The 25,981-nt window shown below is 35.2% G+C and overlaps 3 protein-coding genes across 5 annotated transcripts in view; 1 reads left to right on the top strand and 2 right to left on the bottom strand.

The window, feature by feature from the left end:
- LOC118745224 (beta-galactosidase) overlaps positions 1-25,981 on the top strand; it is a 347,980-nt gene that overhangs the window by 280,544 nt on the left and 41,455 nt on the right. The window contains exon 1 of one of the 3 annotated variants that reach the window (XM_036478758.1): positions 24,440-24,600. The exons of 1 other annotated variant lie outside the window; for it this stretch is intronic. The gene's annotated coding sequence lies outside the window, so the exon portion shown is untranslated. Of the gene's footprint in view, positions 1-24,439; positions 24,852-25,981 lie in introns of those variants that run through there. One more of the 3 variants, XM_036478752.1, reaches the window with a different exon arrangement.
- The window catches only part of LOC118747404 (tachykinins), an 87,055-nt gene continuing 61,112 nt past the window's right edge, over positions 39-25,981 (bottom strand). Inside the window, exons 2-6 of the mRNA XM_036481485.1 lie at positions 7,364-7,531; positions 5,200-5,336; positions 3,101-3,698; positions 1,144-1,375; positions 39-427 (exon numbers count right to left, since the gene is read on the bottom strand). Coding sequence (XP_036337378.1) covers positions 408-427; positions 1,144-1,375; positions 3,101-3,698; positions 5,200-5,336; positions 7,364-7,483 — 1,107 coding nt within the window. The 5' untranslated portion in view covers positions 7,484-7,531 and the 3' untranslated portion in view covers positions 39-407. The remainder of the gene's footprint in view (positions 428-1,143; positions 1,376-3,100; positions 3,699-5,199; positions 5,337-7,363; positions 7,532-25,981) is intronic.
- Positions 7,971-25,981, bottom strand: part of LOC118747314 (beta-galactosidase-like) — a 29,068-nt gene continuing 11,057 nt past the window's right edge. Inside the window, exon 3 of the mRNA XM_036481382.1 lies at positions 7,971-8,012. Within this exon, the coding sequence (XP_036337275.1) occupies positions 7,971-8,012 (42 nt within the window). The remainder of the gene's footprint in view (positions 8,013-25,981) is intronic.

Raw genomic sequence — 25,981 nt, 5'->3', positions numbered from 1 at the left:
AAATTTAAAAATTGTTTAAAGTGCTTGCCCATGAACAATTCCAGCCCATGATTGCTCAGTGCATTCACCTTACACGTAATTTTTGGAAAATATATGTAAATTTAAAAGTTTAATAGTAATTAAAACTAAAAATATTCAGTTAAGTTATTCACAAGTTATGTTTAAATTTGTTTTCACACCGCAAATTTTCTTATCCATAATCAAAAAATGTCACGCAGTGAATATGTGCGTATATGTACATATGTATATGTATGTATATATTGTATGAAAATTTGAATTCCGTTACTGAGAGGAACTTTGAATTTTATTCCACACTCGCATGAAAACTAAATTTAAAAAAGAAAACTTATTTTTCGCTAATAGCCTGTTGAAAAAATGTGTATTTCTAAATTGCGGAACCACTGAATTCAGTTGTCGTCGTTGACAGCTAAAAAGAAAGAAAAATAACTTTAAATTAAAGTTTTAACGAAAAATCGTATGTATTTAGAACATCATTAAGAATATATTTTAAATGTTTCCAACAGCAAGTCGGTGGCTGAGAAAATACGTCGCCAGAAACAATAGGCCGAGTGCGACACTTGAGCGAATCCATGAAAAAGGTTAAGCGCCACTCAAGCAACGACTGGCTCGCGCACTCAAGTCGAGGCTCAAGTGTCAACTCTTCACTACTGTCATTCTTCATAATTCCCTTTTGCCAACAGTTACAAACTTTTACACACAAGCAAGCATAATAACATTCATGCATGCATGCATGTACATATATACATAAATATGTACTGTCTACTCGTTCTTTGCGAGAAAATATGTATGTATGTATGTTTCTGGCTCTCCGCTAAAAGCTTGATATCTAGATATTTCTATAAAAAATCCAAATCTTTCTATATTTGCAGTGCATATTTGTATGTATTGTTGTTACGCTGTTACTACCAAGAAGTATTTGCTCATTATGTGCATAAAGCCGGAAGACATTTATTTTCTTTCCATTCTACGCGAAGTGTCCTTCACAATGGGACACTGTAACTACATTTGCACCAAATATATCCATACATACCTATCTTTGTATGCTTTTGTGCGTATATGCATTTTTAGTTAGCCACCTGCTACTCGCCTCCGTTTACTGGGGCATACATGTCGTATACGTACCTAATTCATACGTCGCATCTTCCGCTTCCGCCGGCATTGCATTAACAGCTCGCTTGCCACGCACACCCAGCAGCGGCATTAAGGACATATTGTTCATATAGTACCGCTGGTTTGTATCATCGGAGAAAGTGCTGCTATCACCGCCGTTCAAATTGGACTTCTTGCCACGTACTGCCACAAATTTATTGCCAAAATCGACGAAACGTTGAGACTTGCCGCGCCGGTTGACAGACTGCGTGAACGGATTGAAAAAATTCAAACGAAGAAAGTAAAATTAATTAGTGACCGATATACTTAAGAAGGATGAAATTAGATTAAAAATTGCTGATAGCAAAATGGTATATGTATTTGGAGTGCTACCTAAGTCAGGGATCAAAAAACCAGATTTAAAGAAGTTTGAATGGTTCGGATTTAAAGAAACTGTATATTCGTAATATTTTTTTTCTGGCTAAATTTTGTTTGTTACATTTCTATAAAATTACCGTTCAAGCTTTTCCCAAAAACATTTAAATCACAGTTTTAGACTTTATACAAAATTTAAGAAAGTTCAACAAATTTTCATCAATACTTAAACTTTTTAATGTGAATCTTTAGAAGAATTTTGGGTATGCCGTTTTATAGCTAATATAATTTTAGTTTAATGAAGTGCAAGTTACAAACGGCTAAAAAGTTGCATTCATTTTTGAGAAATTTTTTTTTGGATGCTTTTTTTCGGTTTTTTTTGTAATATAACAAGCGCAGTTTACAAAAATTTGCGTTAATATTTGGAAATTTTGTTGCTGACGGTCTTCCGCGTTTTATTTCATAAGGAATTCATACTAATATGAAAAAAGTGCAAAAATCTGTCAACAAAAAAAAAATCCTCAAAAATCAACGCGATTTTTAAGCGATTTGAAACTTGCACTTCATGACACTAAAATTATATGGGCTATTAAACTGCATACCAAAAAAATTTCAAAAAATTCAGAATAAAATAAAATTAGCTCCAAAAACATTACGAATATTTAAAGAAAATCAACACGTGGTAACTTGTTTGATTCACTGTATGTATGTAATTAAATTCAGCATTGTTTTGAGTTGAATCGACGCTGAGTGCTTGAGTACTGATGACTAAAAGCAAGCTTTGATTGATGGGATCACCTCGGTACGGTTTTACCTCACTCTGGGGAATGGGATAAGCAACATCCTGTTTGGTTGGTTTTAATGATTCCCAGAAACTGTGTAGCATTAAATTAGTGCATTTGTGTGCCATTTTGATGCACCTCTCGCAGAGGATATTTTGGCAATGTACATTAAGGCGTATCACGAAAAAAAGTTTAGCGTGTGTCAATTTTATTTGAATAATTATTTCGCGAAAAAATTTTGGGTGTGGGAAATTTTTTTACGCCCCTGAGAAAAACCGCAAAATCGCGTTTTTTGCTATAACTTTCTTATTTGTCATCGGATTTCTTTAATTTTTATGTGACTGACATACAAATTTAAAAAATCGTATGGCAAATAAGAAAGTTATAACAAGAAACGCGATTTAGCGGCTTGAATTTGGTAACCGGATGACTATCAGCATAATTGTATTTTTGCTTGTATTTTTATGTTGCCTAAGTCTCTACAGGCTTATTTATACCTAAAATATGCTTGTGTTCTTTCCCAATCGTAGAGACAACGCAACACCAAGTTCTTCAGCGTAGACAACCGCTGTCATACATTTTGGTTCCGTCGGTGTATAGAGAGATAGCGTTCTCTTCCCCATTCTTTTCTGGAATATCATTTGCACGTTACACATAAAATTTGAATTGTCTACCATATAGTCTGTCGTCTGAGGTCTGTCGAATTGGTTTGATGGCATAAACTACTAAACTACCGATCCATGAATATTTTAAGAGCAAATTTTCTCCAAACAGCCTAAATATTATTCCATAAACTATGTTTGTGTGCAAGTTAAAACTAAAATCTTACTCACATCTACTGGTGATCTCTTGAAGGCCTGATGATCTACATCCTTTTTTCCACGCACACCCACAAACGCATTTACCGGGCCCCGCTTCGCATCCAACATTGGCAACGGCAATGTACCATCTTCATCATTATACAAATAGTCTAAAACACCAGCAGCTGGTCGCTTGCCACGTACTCCTGTGAAACCGATTGGTGCGCGCTTAGTCACATCATTTGCTGGTAATACCTTACGATTTAACAAATTATTTATAAAATCCTCGATCAGCGCTTCACGCAAATGCTCCTCCTCAAGGTGTTGCAACAGCGAATCAATGCGGCTAAAATCACTGTCAGCATATTTCTTGCCACGCACGCCATAAAAAGTACTTGGTGCTTTCTTGAAGCGCGGCTCCATTGCCAGCACACGATCATAGGCAGTATTTTGCTCATTTTCGTAAGCGGCTTGTTGCAATGGTTCAATGTTCCAATCGGCAGTACCATCGCCATTTAGTGCCGGATTGTTGGCATTGCTGTAATCGGTAAATTCATACTCCTTCTTGCCGCGCATTCCAATGAAGCCGTTCGGTGTTCGCTTAACGATGTTCAGTGAACGTAACGAATTTCTGAATGGCAAAGTGAGTAGAAATAGTGGGAGAATAAAAATAGAAAAGTAATAACTCACCCCCATGCAAACAGTTACATAAGTATGTACTTATTTAATTTTAATATTTGTATACCAAATGGCGTGTACTACAAATATAAATTGAAAAAAAAAAATGTTATATTCCTTAAACCAGTACAAAGCGTTTCATTCCCAAAAGTCAAAGCTCAAAAGTCTGAATATGAGTAGGTACATTATATAACCATTCGACCATGATCCGCCATTGATGACTCGTTCCCCTGAGCATAAGTACAAAATCCAGCTAACTTCGTTGGTTGATTCCTAAAATATCATCGCTTACAACCTAACCAGTGGAACTAGGGACCCACAAAAATGTCATTATCAAGCTAGACGTTAAGGATCTCGTTAAAGAAAATTTGTAGTTTTCGCGATCCTCTAATGTGGACGAAGTCAAAAACCTGCTAGAAGATACCTCCAATGACACCTCCCCATATTCTCGTCGAGAGGCATAACACCAAGCTCTGCAAGCTAATTATTTTGGTTCATATTATCCGTGTAAATATTTTTCGGAAGGATAGTTTCCACACAGACACCTCAGGAGCGTGGTAATTAGGTGAGAGCTATATATCAAAACCTTGGCCTCTCACGCATCAACAATGAATTTCAGAGTAAACGGTGGCTAATGGCTTATTTGATATCGACGGCAAAGCTTAGCATTGTGCTCGCAGCAATAAAAGATAAAGAAGCCGCTTCGCTGCCGCAGATAGGATAAGCGGGTTGGTGTGGGTTTTAAGTTAGCATACAGAAATCAGCACTCCGGAAATCTAAAGTTCATTCTGACCCGAACTGTACACTGCATACCAATGCTGGGATTGAGTGGATGTTTCACCATGGACATCGTATCCTGCGAGTAAGTATTGGGCCGATTTTAGAGTCTGGAACCCTGTCGCTGTTAACTTATTCACGGATGGATGGAAGGTACGTATATATGTACCTGATAGCAACGCTTCACACACCTCAAATATAGGCTGCCTGATCATCTGGGAGGGCTTGAATTGGTTCAGATTACTTCAATATCAAATATATTTAGGCATTTATGGTTTGAGTCTCCTTCCATAGATACAACATTTTCTTACATGACCTTCCCGTTGGTTCGAATTTATAAAAGCAGCGCCTTTTCTAAGCCTACTGCGATGTGAACTCACTGACAAAACTGGAAGAATTCGCCGCTCTGAATTGTTTAAGAATTAGGGAAATCTAAAACTTACCATATACCAAAAGGGGAAGAAAAAATTAATTTTCAAATTAACAGTGATACAAGTGACTGAGCTAGCTACTTATATATTTATTTATGAACTTTTCATGGCTGTTGCGGTCAGACTTCATTACTGAATAATTATTTACAAACATTATTAACTCAATTAAGTAAACAAGCCTTTGATTTTCTTCCCAAAATATATACACTCATTAATTCATACGCGTACAATTTCAAATTTCCTTACCCGATGTTAAATGGCAAATTATGTCTGTCCTTATCAATGCCCGCAATGTTGTTTTCATTGTTATAGTTGTCCACTGGTAAGAGTGTTGTTGTGTCGCCCAGCGCTGAGCTATCCAGCTTATTCCGTTCATTTATGTCCTTTTAATTGTTGAGTGGTTGAAAGACGGGGAAAAATAAATGCAAGCAATTTAAGGAAATTAAAAATTTGAGCAAGTAATTTGGTGTCAATTAAGTCACGTTTGGTTAATGTGAAAATATGTTTTGGGTCATATGAAAAGTCTCCCCGGATTTTTGGGTATATTTTTGGAAAAGTTTTATTTATTGAAAATCAAATTTTATCAAGAATATATCGGCTGTTATTATCAATGACCGAAACAAATGGATGTCAGACGGTGAAAACTCCGGGTTATACTATGGATCTATTAAAACTTCCCAACCAAGTGCTGTCATTTAGTTCAGAGTGATCAAATATGTGAGTGGCCTGTCATTGTCATGATATCCTTTCCTATTGGACCAGATTAATCGTTTCACAGAAGAGTATTTGTAATTTTGTATATTTTTCAATTTATTTTTATTTTGAGAATTTTTAGAAAAAAAACTTCACAGGTTCATTTCTTCGCAACAATGGCATATTAAGTGGACTTAAACTCAATGGATTATAAAATCTCTTTAATTTTAAGATATTTGCCAAAATATTAACATCTACGTGAGCTAGATCGATTTGAAAATATCTCACAAAATCTCATTATTATCATTGTGTCGATGAAATTAAAAAAAAGTCTATGCAGACCTCGTGAATTTAAACCTTTCTATCATCTAAGGCGATTTTTGAAAACTAATTTTATTTTCTACTTAGTTTATTGAGGAATTTTCAAATAGGTCCATAGACAAAAGCCTACACCAATGTATAGGGACGATGCTCAAGTTTCCGCATTTTACCAAGGCGAGGTGAAAACAGCTACATATAATTAGGCCAAAAGAAACAAAATTTCGGAGTCGTTTGTATACCGGCTGTTGAAAGCTGACGGCGAATAGCCGTTTCGGGCATAGCGGAGAACGAGGACAAGGTAACATAAAAACAGTCATTGGGTATTGAGACACACGTTACTGTTGGCAATTAAAAGCTCAATTAGTCTAGACTTCATTTGCGTAATTTAACTTAATATTTTGGCCAATCTGTTATATGAGAAACTGTGCTGGCGATTAGTTAAAACTTAACTTACAGTAAGCAACTTAAGCACCTGTAGATTTAAGATCCTTAAGATACGGCTTTACAAAAATTGAAGGCTTGAATTTTTTGAAGTGGCATTTTAGGCTCAAACAGCTGTATTTTACAAAAATAAAATATTTCCGCTACTGGCTTAAGTTGACGTGTTGAGTAATCGTTGATGATTTCTTACGGTAAGTTAAATTAAGTTAAGTCTAGACTAACTGAGCTTTAAGACCTCAAAGTATTCGTTCCCACGACAGTCTACGTAACCGGAACGACCCAGATTTATATCTGGCCAAGGACTGTCACTCCAGCAACACTCCCCAAAAAGTCTTTGGGGAATTTGTATGCTGCTACAACAACAACAACCTCAAAGTATTTCAGTTATTTCAGTTCGGAGATGAAGCGTAAAAAACTCTTGTCAACAAGTGCTGCTTTGGGCTCCGTAGGCTATTGAAAACCAGAGCCTTCTCTCGGCGAACAAAACTCACGTTATACATATATCTGGCGGTGAAACGAAAGCCAGGGTGTCCATCAAAACGATAGAAGCACAGAGTCTAGAAGTGCCTGTCAGCACTCGAAATAAAAAACTGGCGTAATTTCACATAAAAGGGCGAAAAAGGCTGTAGTGCCAACTAAGAAAAAGCGAAGAAAAAAACTGGTTACTACAAACCGAATAAATCTTAGGGGAGACCCTTTTGCATGAATTTATACAAACACATTTTTTAGCAAGTGTCCTAAATTTATAACTAATTTCAACTATTGCAGCCGCTCAACTATCATATAAAAAGGTTATTTTATTACCAAGGTAAAACTTTGTGTAATAACTACTAATATAACGGTAAAACTTCCTTTTTGTCTCGCTGCGTCTTTGCTTATGCTTAACTCATAAATTTAGTTTTTGCATAGCGTCGTTGTTGTTATTATTAGGCGGTGTATCTTGTGATCAACTTACCGCATACATCGGCGCCTCACTTCCGGTGCTACTTGCTGCTGCTACCGAATCCAAAAATAAAAACAAAAGCAACATCTTACAGCAACGCACGGTAGTATGATTCAGTATTTGCACAGCCATTTGAAGAGCGGAGTTTTAGGGAAAGTTCCGAGGTGATGGGAGAGTTGTCTGCAAGGAAAAAGATGCATGTAAATGATATTAAGTGTTTCCATATAGGGACTATGTACATAAATAGGTTTGCATATTTTGCAGGTATCTATGATTCAGAGAATTTTGGCCAAACGTAGTTGGTTAACGAATAATTGAGACAAATTTTATTTGAGTATCTAAAATTTATTTTTCGTCAGAAAAAGTCATGATTCAAGACGAAGTCCTCAATAACACAAAAGAGTTTTGCAGTCCCCTTGAATTGTACGACTTGCCATCAGTAATGTAGTTTAGTGTTGAAGATCGACTCGGTGATCATCATGCGCAACGTCAACCAATCCCTGGACGGCTTATGCCATTATCGCCATTCGGCAGTAGGAATCATTAATATAAGCTAATAATGCTCTGGATTTTGTTTTAAATCCTCCGCATACTAAATTCATTCGGTATTTTGAATGCTTTAACTTGTAACACTTAAACATTGTGGGTAAGCCAAGTGTAGCTATAAGGTTGCGAAAATTATTTATCTGGAGAGCGAATAACTGTTGTCACACCTCAATTATGAATGGGCTTCTACGATAAAGCGTATAAAATAAAATTCCCTAGCAGAAAGCAATGAACCCAGGACGTACCGGGACCTTCTGACTCCATTCGGTTCTATACTGACCGATCCAAAATTGAAAACAATGTAGGAGCAATAGTGTATTTGGAATAACTATGAGCTGCTTCCTAGCTGAACTTTCAGCTATACAGGTATGTATCTGTCAAATGTTTGCAGACAAGGGCAATCTGACACTAATTGTAATATCTATGTATATTTTCTCAGAGATTCAGGCAGCTCTTATAGTCAGGGTACGAAAATAAACTGTACAAAACAATTCCCATTTGCTCATCGATTATCATATCATTTGTGGTTTTGTACAGTTTTGTACATAGTCAGAAACAAATTGTAAGATTCACTCCCATTTTCCCCAACGAGAAACGTTTGCTTTTCGTTTGTGACAATTGTACCATAGGGTAGGTTTTATATGTACGCAAACGTTTCAATTACTTGAAAAATATTTTTTTCTGTCAATTTTCATATCCAATTCAAGGCGAATTTATATGAGGTGGTGTTGTTTAATCAGCTGTGTGTAGTGTTTGATTGTCAAAATTTTATATTTTGCTAGTGAGTGAGTGAAAACGTGAGAGTGTTTGCATTTTCTGTCGCCCTTCTTCATTCGGAGAAGAATAGCTGAAATTTGACAATCACCAGCTAAAAGCAAAAACAAAATACAAGTAATTGTTGTATTTGTTGAATCGATACCACCTTATATGAATTCGCCTTGATCCAATTCAATTAAAAAACATGTACTACATACATACATATATTTTTCTCTGCACGATTCATTTCGTTTGTTGTTTCGTCTGTAACTACTAAACTCTGGTAGTGTACTATCGCAAAGTGAACTCAGCCGTTTTGTTTTCGTATTTTACCGAACTGTTGAAGTAATAAGCGAAACGAAATAGTAACGTACAATATAGTTTATTTTCGTACACTGCTTATAGTTCCACATTGTGTCAAAAGTAATTCCGGAATTGCGGGCAGAGCAATTTACTCTTTAATAGGTTTGGGTGCCGGGACACAAAGTATTAATTAGATGGCGGACGAGCAGGTATGAAAGGGCACTTAACTTCCACTTTCGCCGTCTTGGAAGTGGTTTGGCATGGCGCACGCCACCTGAATCTTTGGACACCTGATCAATATAGCGGGCATAAAGGTAAGGCTATCGCTCATATTTGCCAACTCTATATGATGGGAAGGGTGTGATATTATATGGGGCATCATAACGGATCCGATTGAGGGGTCTAAATGTGCTGGCGTATTCACCAGCAGCCGTTTAAAAACTTCAAAATTCATACCACATTTCTTCTGCTTGAAGCAGCGTTTCTTAAATTTTCCACCTCAATAGGTACTTCTATGTATTGTCTATGTGTATATATACATATATGTACATATGTATGTATGCATAAGCGTATATGCTATTTAAAAACACACTCATGCATACATTTAAATAAGTGTAAGTTTGTAGATGAATTGTATGGATGTTCCTAAAGTAAAAATTTTATTTTCCGCTAATTCATTCATGTTTTTACAAAGTTTTGTGAAAGCCATTTGCTTAGAAATTAGGCACTAAGTACTTGTAGATGTGCATACGGTTATAACAATATAAATGTACATACATACATATGTATGTATGCATACATATATGTATGTATGTATGTATAAACGTATGTTTTTAAAAATACTTTCTTCTTCACATTCATATTCAGAGCCATGCGTATGAGTCTAATAGAATATTTATGCTCCGCCTTGGGCTATGTACGAATATGGACGAATAAATATATTGACCTTTCAACGCCAACATGCACAGAATAATTTGCATAAGTATGTACATACGCATATATTTACATACATGTAGTAAGTATAAGGATAACCACAGTGGCAAGGATGCGAAGCCAATCGAACTTATGGAGTGTGGTACTAAGCAAATAAAAGCTGATTTTGCCTGCATACACAATGAAGTTGAACGGAAAGAGTGTAGATTCAATGCATGTAAAACATTCCTGTAAGTGAACGAGGCGTGAGAAAAAAGAAAATGTAATAGATATTTCTACATACATACTTACTTTCAAACATATATATATATATACATAATATGTTAATACTCGTAAAAGTAAAAATTAAGACATCGTGCGAAGCAGAAAAAATTTACTGAAGGAAAGAGTACACAGCGTAGTAGTCATTTGTTATTAAAAAAAACTTGCCCAGCTGTCTGCTTCTGCATGACATTGTAACCAATTTTAGATTAAAACTCATACTTCATGCATTATATTCGGACCACTTTTACTACAATTCACTTATTTTCAGGGACCGTAACAGTTATAAGCGATATGGAAAAATCATCAAACTTGTTGAGTTTTATTTTTCTTTCAAATAAATAACACTTATGAAATTAGTTTGGTTCAGAAATATAACTTACGCGGTGAGTTTTATTTATCGTTCAAAACTAATTGTTATTTAATAAATTTTACTCCTAAATCACTGACCTTAGTTTTCAGTTTTAAAGCTATTTTAGTCCTCTTTCATTTGATACCAAACTTGTTTAATTTGAATAAGCCGTTTGTTTATTATCCGGAAAGGGTTTTTATTTTGGACTTAAAAAGTATTTTGCCAAATTTAACTCTTAAAAAACACAGCTGTAATTTTCGGTCTTGGAATAAATTTCCAAACACCAGAGCAAGGGAGAAAACACACCGCACTCAGGACCTTCTGCCTGAATCCGAATGACCATCTGCGCGAGCATTGAACGAATCCAACTTATCAGTGCTGAATCCATTCCATAACTTAGAGCTTAGTTGCACACCTTAAGCAATCATAGAATAATAATTTTTTGGTGACAGTAAATGACATCTTTAAAAACGCATATGTACGTGCATGGAAAATCGGATACAAATAAGCGAAAATGCAAACTGTCCTTTTTCCAAATTCAAGCACAATTCATTTGCAAGTAAAACATAAAATCTAAATATCCGCAAGCGATCACTAACAACAATTCTAATTGCATGAATGGCGTTATACATACTTAACCATTTTATTGAGTCAATAAATATGCGAGTAAATATACCAGAAAATCCCGCCTAAGGATATGTGTGCATTAGGGTGGTAAAAAAAAAAAATAATCCGCAATTTTAATCCTCTCACCCCCTGGCATTGTTCAATATCGAAAAAATATACCCCTATTTTTTATTTTGAAAACAAAAAATATTTAGATGTCACTCGAAGCTCACAAAGAATTCTTAAAAATCAATATTTTTCGATCGGAAAACTCTGGTTCTCGTCAGGATTCTAGCAGCAGTAATACCCAAATGTTTATTTAAAAATTGTTTAATACCAACAATTGTTTATGGCCCCCCCATTGCATTTTCAGGGGTCTTAGGCGTACCTATAGAATATAGTTACTATGAAAAAATGGTTAAATAAATAATTGGGTATTCTTATTGCGCGTCTCCTGCAGATAAACAGAGTTTTCGATGGAAAAATATTGATTTTATAAATTTCTATACCATTTCTACGAAAAGTTGTTTTTCCTATATAAAATACATGGAAAACTTTGAGCGATCTCTAAATATTTTTTTATTACAAAAGTCAAAAAAAGAGGTATATTTTGTTGTTATGCCTTTTCGGACCACCCTAGTGTACATGCATATGAAAATAAATGTGGCTGTATGTCGGCTGTGAAATGCTCCACTTTCGTTTTCGTTTTCAAATATTACACTGTGCCAGTTGTGGTTGCCGGCCACTGTAGTCGAGTAGTTGGAAGTGCGTTCTTCCATCCGGTAGGACCAAGGTTCGATTACTTCTCCGAACCACATCAAAAACCTTTTTTCCTAAAAGTTGCACCCCCTCGGCAGGCAATGGCAAACCTCCCAGTGTACTTCTGCCATAACAAAGCTGCTCTTAAAAACCATTTGGAGTCTGTAGGATTGTAGGCTTATCAAAAATGTAGAAGCCAAATATTAAATTACTAAGTTGTGGTTGCCCATGCTTTAGTGTAATGGTGTTTGTGTGAATCCACAATAACTCCTTATAAGCACTTGACTGGCTTTCACTGGTTTGTGTACATCGCCTGCGGTAACGGAATTCAAATCAAGTCAATTTGATCAATCAACACAACTAACAAACAGTCGTGGGCTAGAAAAGTCACATTGCTGTAGGGCAAAGAAGAACTTTAACTTTTGTGCGTGTGTGTGTATATATGTGCAAAAATCATCATTTTGCGCCAGCTAGGGTTCACAAATTCATGAGCTGTTTACACACATAAATGCATACAAGGAAATAAAAGGCCAACTTTCACTTCGCAGTGCCTTTTATTTTACTTGCGTTCAAATGCGTTCATATGTTTGCCTTTTGGCGGTGGCACTGTTGCTCTACGCATTTTTTATTACATTTTTGAAGTCCTTTGTTTGACGGTTGTAATGTTTAATGCATAGCGTTGTACGTGGCTGGTAGTGCACTCTTAGGCGTTTTAACTGTACAGATGTGCATGAGTATTTATGTGAGTACACATGTGTATTAGCGGTCTACTGTTCGGTCTACCTATTTAAACACAAAATTTTGAGGCTATCCTTGAAGGCGCACATGCGTACACACATATAATTTAAGCAAAACACACAACAACAACAATTCAAACACTAATATACATATTAAATGGCCATTTTCAAACCACTCAACACTCCCTAGAGTGTGGGTTTAAGCTATAAGCTTTCAGCATTAACAGCATCGTTTCGCCGCTTAATATCACTGATTTGACATTTAACAGCCGGAAATGTATCCCCTTGCGGTAACTGGGTTGTTATTTACGAGCTTGTGTGTATTTATTTGTTCTTAACACTTCTTGTGTGCTAAGATGAGGCCACTCGCTAATTAGTGTGATTGTTTGACTTACAGCGATTGTTTGAGTTTGTGATTAGTAAACGTGTTGGCAGCTTATTTGAGGATTTTCGCTTTGATACTTTCATGCTGTTGCTGTATTTCGAAATCTATTTCAATTGTTATTCAAAGTTTATGTACTTTGTAAGAAAATCATGATGGGATTTAAATTATGAAAATGGTAAATATTTCTATCGACATTCTATTGTCTTCCTTTAGCTAAAATTAGCTCAGTAACGCGTATTCAGTCATCGATGATCTTTTCATCATCCCCCAACTAACAAACTCTTCAGAACAAAACTTACGAATTACGAAAATATCTCATAAGACTCTTTAACATCCCTGCAGTGAAATCCCAAACTAGTCAGGAAAAATACTAAGTAGTTTAAAACTAGAATTTCCTGACTGAAACCGAACTAGTTCAAAAATGTCCAGACTTGTACCAAGCACAAGACGATTTATTCATGCCCGGTTTTATTTGACTTCGATAGTTTAATACAATAAAGTACACAAAATATTATAACTTTTATTTGGGTATATTGTAAGCCATGTAAGCAAGAACATATTAAGTTATACCAGACCTGTTAAATAATGATTATCAATGAAAGGATAACCGTTTAATGATTAAATACTAATACGAGCACCTTTTTAATGAGTATTATTTAATTAAAAATTGTTAATTAATTCACTAATTTGCATTACACGATTATTTTGTTAATTTTGATATTTTTCAATTATTATTATTTTTTTTTTTTAATAACACGATTAATATAATTATTTCATTAATTTCAATTATCAATCAACCAGCCAAACTATAAACAAACATTAAGATGTTTATTAACTGATGAATTATTTATTTATTTTATTCTTACCCATATCTTAAATTTCAAGGGAAATTAATACTTTTATAAAATGTTAAAAAGAAAGGACTGAAATGTGCAAAGTTAATGAATTTAATTTCATTTAATGCAAACTTTTATTTTTATTTAATTTCACCCGAAAATTGAACTAAACTATTTTTTTATTTTTAACTAAAATTTGTTCTTTTGCATGTTTATTGTTATTAAAAAAGATAAAAAATATATCACTTATTGTACCTGAAAGCTATTACTTTTAATAGCATTTAATGGGTTCAAGCCCTGGTCAAAGCAACATCGCAAAAAAAAAAAATCAATATAGAAAAAGGTTTTTTCTTAGCAGCGGTCGTCCCTCGGCAGGCACTGACAAACCTCCGAGTGTATTTCTGCCATGAAAAATAGCTTCTCATAAAAATACAATCGCCGTTCGGAGTTGGCGTAAAAACTGTAGGTCCCTCCGCTTTGTGTGACAACATCAAGGCGCACGCCACAAGTAGGAGGAGAAGCTCTGCCAAACACTAACATATGTGTAAGTGCTAATCTATATATAATGAAAAATGCATTTAAATTTATCTTCGAAATATTTATGTATTAATTTTTCTTTTTAATTAATACTCAAAAAATTTAACACTAATTATTGGCAAAACTAAGACTGCTAAATAAAAATGTGTAGTATTTTAAAGTGTACTTAATCAAAAGTTTTTATTATGAATTCATTTTATATTTTGAGTGTCTAAGTAGTGGTTTCGGTCCAGTATTTTTCTGTCTATTTTGAACTAGTATGAGACTGGTATATATCTGACCGAAATCTGACAATTGCCATCTCTTAGGACATCACCATGTTAAAAATACCAGTTTATTGCGTGGAAAAAAGATAGTTGGTTGACTAGTTGGGCATGCAGTTCCTACTAGTTTGGAGGTAGTTTACAACTAGTAGATTTGACTAGAGGGTTACTTGGATAACCTCATAACATAATTCTTGTATTAAGACTTAAATTAAATGTCATAGTACTATTATTTTATGATAATACGGCTACTAGTTACTAAGGCTTTAAATCTCATAATAAGATCATCTTGAGCATTTTTTATAAAACTTCTACTCTCGAAGAGTTATACTCTTAAAAAAATACCCATCTGAGTAGTACATTTGTATGATGCTTATAAGAAAACTCTTGTAAGAGATCAAGTATAAAACTGCTCATAAATATAAAAAAACTGTTACGAGTACAAAAGAGTCAATACACTAATAAAAAAGCTTCATTTTCATTGTGAGTGTTTTAATTTTATAACAAGATTTAAACGTCTCATATGAAATCTTTAGTACTCATAAGGGGAGTTTAACTCTCATGAAAAGAATTGAAATTTCATAGGAAGACTTTTGTTCCCATATAAAGAATAACACTCTTATATGGCCAAGAAAAGTGTGTACAACTCTGAAACTGAACCTTTTCATAACCGGAATTTCATCCTCATGAGAAAACTAAGTCATCAGCGGTCATATTCTCTTTTTTATGAAGGTTCTATAAAAAGAATTCCGAAAATATAACTAACTTACGCAGTTTGGTATGTAAAAAATATAAAAATCTACACCTTTTAAAGAATAAGTGCTGCCACTTGAATTTAAATTAAATTACTGAGCAGGACTAAAGCTTTAATTTTTTTTTCGTATTAAATAACATTTTAAAAAATATTTTTGATTTTGATTATTTTTGAGGCGCTTTGCATTTTTCCGAGGTAAAATGTCCATTATTAACAAAAAAAATTTCAGTCCCCATAAAATCTTAGCTTATATTTTCGAAAATTCGTACCTAAAATTCTACAGTACATATAATAAATTCTGGTCTACTTTAATTTCGGCCATCGAAAATTTAACTTATGGATTAATTCTCCTGAAATTACCTTTACTCTACAAAAATTATTAGTAAATGTCGACTACTGATTGGAAGATTGACCTATCTCGACAGCCAGTTCGAAAACGCCCTATCTCAAAAAACGTTTAAACTTTTAAAAAACACTATTTAATAATTTGGTTAAAGAAGATAGGTCGATCTCAGCAGTCGATATATATTATGATAACCTTTTCTGGTGCATTAGCATACACTCTCGTAAAAATTCAAATAGTTTTTTTGTGAAGCCTATGCATCTCTTACAAAGAGAGCTATCGTATTTTTATAAGACAAAAATAACTCCCATAAGTGCGCCATTTAATTCTGACAACGCACTCATAAAGCACTCGCAGTACTCTACGAGTGTGAAATTATAAGGGCCCTATTCTCCTAACTCAATTCCGTATCCTTTCTTAAGATGCTTGTAGAGTCTTATGAGACGAAAATTGTTAGTTGGGCCATGCATACACTACCAGCGTCGTATATATTTTGCTGGATGTGAAGTCGCTTCGATTCAGGTTGGCTACTACGAGCAGGCAATATTAGATTGGAATAGGCGCGCGAAGTTAATCTTCTTGTCTAAAACCTCGTTTCGTATCGAACGGCTTGGAAAGCTACTATTCCATTTGGACCGAGCTGAAGGTTTTGCGTATCATCTTTGGATAGCCGTATTATATTAGCGGGTATCCCAAATTCAAACATGGTAAAAGCAGCTCCCGTTTGTGTTTTTGAAAAAACTGCCTTACAATCGACGAAATGGTGCGGTGTGTCGTTTGTTTATCTAAGGACTTTTCCAAGAGTTGACGAACATTAAAGATCTGGTCAATGGTGAAAGTTTCAAAGTTCCCATGCAGCTCGCAAAAATGATACCAGCAGCAGCAGGTGTGATGGCGTTTGGTTTCAGTAAAGTCATGGAAGAGTTTATCGCATAAACTAGGCGAAGTTCTTAATCTAATGTACCATTTAAGCGCAGCAGTCAGTTGACCAGTGGTTAATACCCTGCTCAGTTCGAGGTGATAGAAAAATAGGCGAGGAGAATCTTAAACGGTGGCTCTCCTGAGCTTTTAAGTAACCTGTATCTCTTTGGAAAACGAATGAAATCTTACATATATAATAACTGTGAAAGTTTGTGAGCGAGTGTATGAGTAAACTCGGCACAGAGATAGATGCGATATATTGCAGTGTAACTGCGATCCTTAAATTGGTGTCTCAAGCGCCAAGGAACTAACAAAAATCCAAACGAAAGAGAAAAGGGATCGTCAAAAATTACGCCGCGTTGATTTGGGTATGGCGCGCGCTGGTTGGTACTCGTTGGCATTGGAAAACGCAACACTAAGCGCCCCAATTTACAGACGGAAGTAAGCATATTTTTTTAGGGAGTTGCCACCTTCTTAAAGAGTTGAATTTTATTTTAAATTCTAAATTCGACGAAATTTCCCAGTATGTATGTCAGAGGAACGAGATTTAAAAAAGCGCGGCTGGAATTCATATTGTGATACTTATTTTAACTCCGCAATTCCCGTAATTAAAGTAAAATTAGGCTTATTAAACAGGGGCTACCTTGATACGTGTAATTAATAACAGCTTATTAACTTATTGTATACATAATTTCAAAAGTACTTTTCCAGCAGGTGGCAACCTCTTTAAAGACCTCAAAAATATTCTAAGTGTGTAACCAATTTTTTTTCACACTATTTCGTTTGGGACGGATATTTTATTTTATCATATAGCTTGTGTATAATTCAATTAAATTTTACTTTCCAAATAGGAAGCAACCTCTTTAAACATATTTTTTAACTGCAACATTCTTAAATCCCTTTCATCTGACAACCATATTGTGATACATATTTCAATTCCTTAATTTATTTAATTCAAGTTGTATTTAATTTTTTGAATAGTTGGCAACCCTCCTAGGTGTCATTCATTCTTTTTGATTGATAGCCATATTGTAATAATTCGTCTAAATAAATAATTTCAATTGCATTTAATATTTTAACAAACCCTTAAACGATATTTTAAATTGACGATGAGTTGACAATCAATTTTAAATGTTCGAACAAAATATTCCTGAATACTCTTAAATTAATTAAATTCCCCTCTTCACAATATTTTTAAAGTACAATCTTTTTAAATCTCTTCCGTCTGATACTCACATTGTGATAACATATTTAAATTACCTAATTCACTTAATTCAATTTGATTTTGTTTATTTAAATTCGGTTTTTATGGAAAGTGCCACGCCCCCTCTCTAATAACGACCATTTTTTTCCATGAGTATGGTATTGATTTTAAAAATCTACATACCAAGTTTCAGTACTCTACCAAAAATACTACCAGGAGGTGCCGAGCCCCCCTTGTCTAATCGAGATAATGGCTATCCTATATTTTAAGTTTGGTTAAATGACGCTGGTGTGCAAAATTGTACGATGATCGGTTGAGTAGTTAACGCGTGAAAGCGTAACAAACAAATAAACTCGCTTTCGCATTTATAATATTAGTAAGTATCTGCTGGATAAAGTTATCGGCTTAGATAATTACCAGTAATACTAATTTAAATATTAGCACGGCTTTTGAGTTCGAAATGTATCAAATGGTCAAAGGCGGAAATTTAAAAGTATGGCTTAGTTTACCAGGAGAAAATTTTTAAACATCGTTGAGCGGAACCTGCAAGAACGTGAATATGTAAATTAGGTTGCTGGGAATGTAAAACTTGATTTTCGGGACGCAGAGGGTTGTGAAATTACCGGCATCCTGAAAACAATGGTGGTCACAATTTTTCTAAACTCTTATCTTAGCGTCTTATTTTTTTCGCTACTTGATACTCGTGATGTGAATTTTCGACTGTCACTGTAGTTTGTGCAAAGCCGGACGGTCAAAATTTTTCGGTTTAAAAAAGTTTGTTATTTTTACCGAATGCATTCGGAACGTAGCACTTTTTGTTTTGGTGATTCACGGACATTGAAAATACACTTTTTCTTCCAAATAGCTAAATTAATTTAATCTCAAAATATGGATCAGTAACACCGCGTTCACGTTGAAACTAGGTTTCTGCTTGCAATATTGACAATGAGGTTGCTCATGCTGGTTATGTGGTTATATTTTTATTCAGTTTACAACAATAGAATAAACTACACAATAATAATTTTTAACCAGATAACCTGATAACCCGGAAAATGTGAAGTGCCCCAATGTTCTTTAGGCGTAGTCCATTGGGCGTATTCATACGCCTTGGCAAGATTAGAATCAACCACTACAAATTACCTCGACACACTTACATAAATATGTATGTACATATGTATATGTATAAACATACCTACGGAGCCCTTATCGCCATAAAAACGTAAGCGATATATTTTTTATTTTTTTTTTAATTTTAATTTGGATTCAGAAATGCACTTCGAAGAAATGTCGGTATGTTTTTTTCGCGTTTAGGGCTCGATACTTTCTTATGATCTGTTCGTATGTGCATATGTGTGTATATTCTTCGCTACTATTTTTGTCACTTCGCTAAAATTGACTTCTGTGCATCTTCGGCAATTTCAATTCTCAATAATAAATAAAATTATCTGCCATTGCGCGTTTATACGTAAATATGTACATACATATGTATGTATGTATGAATGTATGCATGTAGGTACATATTTGTACATTGCAATGATGCAGCGAACTGTGTGCACTCAACCAATCAGTCAAATAGTCAGTCAATGAGCAGCTTACTCTTCTTCTTCTTCTTCCGTATTTGCGCTGACTTCAGTCATCTTGCTACTGTTGCTACTTAAGGCGGCTTGTGTGCCTTAATGTAGGCTTGTGTTTATTTTGTTTGCATATGCATATATGTACATATGTATGTACATACATACAATCATCACACAAGTTGCTGGAGTGCGCACATTTTGCTGCTGTTGCTGCGTACGTATGAAGCATGTGCAGCAAGCAACCTGTTGATTACACTCAATTGAATTGATTGACACCAATAATTACAATAACAAAAACAAACACAGTAAGCACCACAAATCGACGATGACATGAAGATGTTGGCAAGTTGACAGCAGCCAGAACATTTGTATCAGCGGCAAAAACAAAAACAAGAACGAAAAAAGAATTGCAAGTAAACCGCAAACATTTTCTTAGCAGTGGATGGCTCTTGTCAATTGAATTTGTTCCTCCTTGCCGTTGTCTTCTCCGCTTCTGCATCTTCTTCATTGCAGCATTCAACTTGTTTGTGGCATTCGACTGCCTCGCGGCAATGCCTCAGGAAGAACGCACCAGCAGCTACTTTTGGAATGTTTGCTGGTTTGTGTCAACTTGTACATGCAAATTTATAGTGGCATCGCTGTGGTAATATCCGCTGAAGTAAAAAAAAAATAAAAAATAGTACATAGTATGTAAATATCGGCTTGGCTGCAAAAGCAGCAGCGTATTCAATGTGTAAATGCATGACTTAAGTGGCATTGACTTGCAACAGTAGTTGCCACCAATCAATCGACTTAAGTAGTAACAGGAAATGCTGTTTTGTATTTAATTTTACGGTGCATTTTCTGCTGTAGATGACGCTTATGCGTTCCGTTATTTTAACCCAATGGCACAGTGAGTAATAACCGATTAACTGATAATGACTTTGCGTCGATACTAAATTTAAATTTCCTAAGAAAAATAAAAACAAATATGTATGTAGGTACATTAGGGTGGTCCAAAAATGCATGTGAAAAAGCAAAATAGGAATTTAATGCTCTCACCCCCTAGCATTGTTATATACCAAAAAATATTATACTTGTTTTATCTTAAAATCAAAAAATTTTTTTCAAAGTTTTGCATTTATTTTATATGGAAAAAAACAAGTGGTATAGAATTCTTGAACATCAATATTTTTCGATCGGAAAACTTTGTTTCTCTTCAGAAGACTGACAATAATAATGCCCATTAGTTTATGATACCATTTTTTAATACTAGCGATACAGATTTATACTAGCGATTTTAATTATTTAATAAAAAATTGGGTATTTTTACTGGAAGTCTCCTGAAGAGAAACAAACTTTGAGCGCTTTGAGCGACCTCTATTTATTGTTTGATTTCAAAATAAAAAAAACAGGGGTAACATTTTTTTCGGTACAGAATATTCCTAGGGCTTGAGAGCATTAAAATACCGACTTTACTTTTTTTTTTTGAACCACCATAATGTACATACATTAGACCGTACCAGAAAAAAAGTTCACCGTTCATCCCTAGTGTAAGGTATTTTTGCAAGGCAATTTCGAAATCTTTGGCTTTTACAGTTGGATCTTAAAGTATGATATATGTTCTTGTTTTGACGATAAAGTTTTTTTTTGTTCCAAAGTTCATTGTCCTCCAGTACCCCGTTATTGTACTTCCCCATCACATTTCGTTTCCTACCACCTTAACGTACCATCCTTATGCCAGAAAGTTACTCACCAAAAATCATTAAACTTTTGTTTAGGAAGTATTTCGATTATTCCAGTAGAACTATACCAAGAAAAAATTTATTGCCGGAGGTAGTTGTCACCGATAAAAGTAAAAAGGCCACTCCTAGGTTAGGCCAAGTAATTATTTTTTAATTGCCTTTGAAAAATCGATTAGACCCAGAGGTTTACGGCGAAATTTTTTTTGCCTGTGAAATGTACTGATTGTGGGAAAAGGAATACCGATTTACGTAAGCAATTCGGTATAACTTTTTAATATTTAATTCTGAAAATTATTGCTTTTTATGCTGCTCTAGGTACCACCGAAAACGTGTGACTTGAGCAAGCTGCACCAACTGGTCTGCGTGGCCATCACAGAAGCTATGCGTACCTGTCCAACGGATGCCCTTGGTATCATTTAAGGTATTTCTCGCCTGTCCATTTTGATTGAGAAAGAGGCATGTTGGAGACCCCTATACCCTGCGGCTGCCCAATACGAACAGCACGAAAAGTGGAGATCTGCGGGGTAATTTGGAGGTTCCCAAACCATTCCTGGATAATCCCGCTATGTCGGACATTATGCTACATTATGCCATACAAACCCTACAAGGTTAGAAATCTTGAAAGGGAGTGCTGTGAAGCGATAATCACTATATTTGAGGAAGGGTCCCAAGTATGGTATACCGACGGATCAATGATGGACGACCAGAGTTCTGGGGCAGGCGTACTTGAACAAAGATTCCATAAAAGTCTGCCAATGGGTACATACCAAACCATATTCCAGGCGGAAGTCTTCGCAATCGAAAACTGTGTTCGCGAATATCTTAGTAGAAGAACAACTGGAGTCAGAATAAATATTATGTCGGATAGTCAGGCATCAAGGACAGCTGTAAAACTCTTCTGAACTACCTGTGGCCCATAATAGTGGAACGCTCGGGTGGGGTCCGGGACATGAAGGGTTTGAACGAAACGAAAGGGCTGACTGTCTCGCAAAGCGTGGAGCCCAAATGCGCTTGAATGGTCCCGAGCATAACATCTAAAGAGGATACCCTGCAGAGCTACTTAGGAACTGGCAAGAACCTCAGATTGCTACTCACTGGCCGAAGTCAAAGGGAATGATTAAATCAAAGAGATTCATAACTCCCTCCAGGAGAAAATCTGAAATTCTCCTTGAACTTAGCCGGGAGGGTATTATAACTCTTACCCGGCTACCTGACGGAACAATGCCAGTTAAGGTACAATTTGAATGAAATGGGGCTTTCTGTAGAGATGGAGTGCAAGTTTTGTGGGCTGGTGCAGAAAACCCCAGAACATATTCTATGTAGCTGCCCACGTATCATGGTTAGCATACTGACATTCTACACGGATTGTCTTCTCCATTCCAACTTTTTAAATAGTCTAAGGTTAGAGTGATTAGGGTTTAGCACAATAGATTCAGACGTAATTATAATAATAACTGAATATCAACTCTCTGAGTTTAATTCGGCCCACATTAGTAAAACCGAAGACCCTTAAAGGGTTAAATGTACTTTACTATTAGTTCGGTGATTTTACTTTCACCCCAAAGAGACATTATTAATGCATTGCACATGCACCTAAAGTGACTGGGCACGAAATAAATGCCTTTGCTTGCCATAAATTTAGAAAAAACTTAAAAATAGTCTCCCGTATGAAGTGCTTCCCTGAGAGCGCCTGCTCACCAAATGGACTTTGAGAGTGTGAAGTAGAGAGTAAAAAAAAAACTAAATTAACGATCATGCACCCGCTCGCTACTGGTGGGGATTACGTTTATCAAAAAAACAATGACCCATGGTTGTTGGAAAATGATAGGCATGCCTGCATGCCCACAACAAACGAACAAAAAATAGTAGCATTGCTTGGCAAACAGTAGCTGATAACTTGCATTTTTAACTAGCAGCTGTTACCAGCTTTTGTGGACAGCGAGCAAGCGAGCGAGCTTACTTAAGTGAACGTGATTGGCGCGCGCACGCGATTAATTTGTTTGAGGAATGTAAACAAAAATTAAGTGGTTTGTATCAGTGTTGCCACAAAACAAAATACCAAATTCCTTAAAAACAAATGAAAAATCCTCGAAATCCGAACCAATTACTCCAAATTTTCTTATTACAGATATGATTTTGTGTACTGCATACTATTCACAGGTACTTAGTAAAAAATTAATTAAATTCTGCAATTCATACATTTGTTCTTGCGGTTCAAACAAAGTATCACCGTACTTTTTATGCCTTGGTTTGTATATAATATTGTTGCAATGCTCAACCTGGTCCTCCAGTCAGTCCTTCAAATTTTTAAGCATTAGAAAAGGGCTATATTAGCAATGCAGATATAATTTTTTTTTTTTCAATTGGGACACTTTTATGAACCTGAAGAATCTTTTAATCCAAAAGCGTTTTTCATAAAATTTTCTGGATCTAATGAAGAATCAATACGAATATCCTTATGATCGAACAAAGCGTGTTCTCTCATTCGTTGCCGAGATTTTGCAAGTTCAAAATACATAAGTTGTAATTAAATCGATGGAATGAAAAAAATGATCGATAACATTTTGAATATTTAGCAGCAAATGCCGATGTGCTTAAAAGCGAAAAACACCACACAAGCGGCTTGACAAACCATGCGAGATATCCCTTTCCTTAAAGCTATTTATGTTGTGTATGGGGGTGTTTTAAGGTTTGATAAGCCGTTTGAGGAAAATGTCAACAAAAATGAAAATTTCTTGATTTTCTGGCCGCCATATGTTGCCGTTTGACCAAACCGCTTACGTTGTGTATGATAAAATCGCCTCATTCGCAACGGGATTTTTACCGAATGAGGACGCAAGAGAGAAAAATTTGAAGAAAACCAAACCCTTTTACATTGTGAACCGGAAGAAAACTAAAATTCTTTGCTTGAACGAGTCAAGTTTGTTGCATGGTGCATGGCGAAATGGGAAAAGTACGTTTGAAGAATGTTTAACAAGCTTTTTATTCAAAAATTTGCAGAGCGATTTAACAACTCTCTTGTGTAAAACATGGTTGCATTTGTAGTCTGCAAATATATCGAGAGAAGATTCCTCAAAAATTCCTCAAAATAAAAATACTCAAGCGCACCCGAAGTTCCTCACGTTTTGAGGAATTACTCACAAATTGGCAACGCTGGTTTGTATGCATGTACGTACATACATATGTAAATATATACCTATTTATGTGGGTGCAAGTGATTGCAGAAAAACACAAATATGTCTAAAAACAGACGGCATATTTACTTGTGATATATTTACATGCCTCTGATCATCAGAGTGTGCTGGCTTGCCAGTTCGAGATCTTCCCGTTTAATGGTTCCCTGCTTGACGATCGCCAGTTGAGTGCTTAGTTGCGTTTTGAAAGCGGAAAAGTGTAGTCGCTTTGGCGGTATAACAGCTACATAGCAAAGCGAAATAGTCAAAACGCGCTAAAACGTAAGAAGAGTGCATAAATACAATTCAAAAGTTGGTGAATATTGAAAGAAAAAAAAACAATTTGTTCGATCGCAATGATGGGAGATCTTGCCCAACCAAGTGCATGATAAGTTAAATATTTGAAACTTTGTGTAAATCATCGCGGTGATTTTTGTTTATTTGGTTTGCTTACCATTCGCTAATTCAAATCGACAGTTAGACTAGTTCCATTTAGTCTTTTTTGCTTTTTCTTGGAACTTTTTGCATTCATTGTAAGTAGAAAATACTTTGTCATACACGGGTGGTATTCCCAGTTATCAGTTAATTGCATTATCAATTAGTTTAAGTTACTCAAAACAATGCCATATATGCATACATGTAAATACATACATACATACATACATACATATGTGCAAATACCGCGCAGTGTAATTACGAACAACAAATTCTTCTACAACATAGGTCTAAAATGAATTTCGAGGTTCCAAAATTTGATTTTAATGGCACATGTTTGATTTATACAAAATGTTCAATGCAGAGACGAGGAGGAGTTTGAGGCATTAACCATGCGAATGTCTCGCATTTGGCGGGCATAAGGTTAAGGGGATTGCCCAATTAATGAGATCCTTTGTGGTACCACAACGGGCCCCAGTTAGGGCTAAGTGTGCTGGTGTACCAACCGGAAGCCACTTCAACCTAACTTTAAGCAGGGCAGCAAATTCTACACTAAAAATTTGAATCACAGCATAGCCATGCGTATGCTCTTCACAGGAACAAATGTCAAAAATACATTCTTTGAAATAAAATATTGGTTTGACATTTTTTATTGCAAAATATATGGTAGAGAACTATAAGAATAAACATTTTTTAATAAAACTAAGCACAATGTGCACTATCGGTATTAAAAAAAAAATATATACAAATCTAAAAATTGGTAACTTTTAAGGGAACGAATAAAAAGTATGTGTAAAAATATTTGTTTTATTTATTTTATTTTTTGTTAATGCAATCAGAATTGCACCATTCGTTTTTTTTTTTTGTAGGTCAGGTTAAAGGGCTGCACCTGTAGATGTGCAATAGCGGTTTATTTTTTTTTTAAGAGTTGCCACCTGTTAAAAACTTAAATTCAAATTATTTTATAAACTAAATGAATAATTAAAAGCAGGATATCAATCGAAATCTTATAAAACAAGAATCGAAATTTTACAAACTGACAACTTTATTTCGTTGACCGTAAGTTCTCTAATTGCTGCCAAAAATCAAAAGATTCGAATGAATGTTTGCTGAAATATTTCAAAAGTGCCAAAGCCTGCATAAAAATTTGCTTGCAAATAACTTGTTAAAAAATAAAATTATCGCAAAATCTTTGGTGTCAATATTCCACACCATGTAAACTTTCAAA

Source organism: Rhagoletis pomonella, unplaced genomic scaffold, assembly GCF_013731165.1.
Source record: "Rhagoletis pomonella isolate Grant_MI unplaced genomic scaffold, Rhpom_1.0 Rhpom_scaffold_00001, whole genome shotgun sequence".
NCBI classification, from domain to species: Eukaryota; Metazoa; Arthropoda; class Insecta; order Diptera; family Tephritidae; genus Rhagoletis; species Rhagoletis pomonella.
The sequence above is the reverse complement of the archived record's forward strand: the minus strand, read 5'-3'. Positions and strand labels throughout refer to the sequence as shown.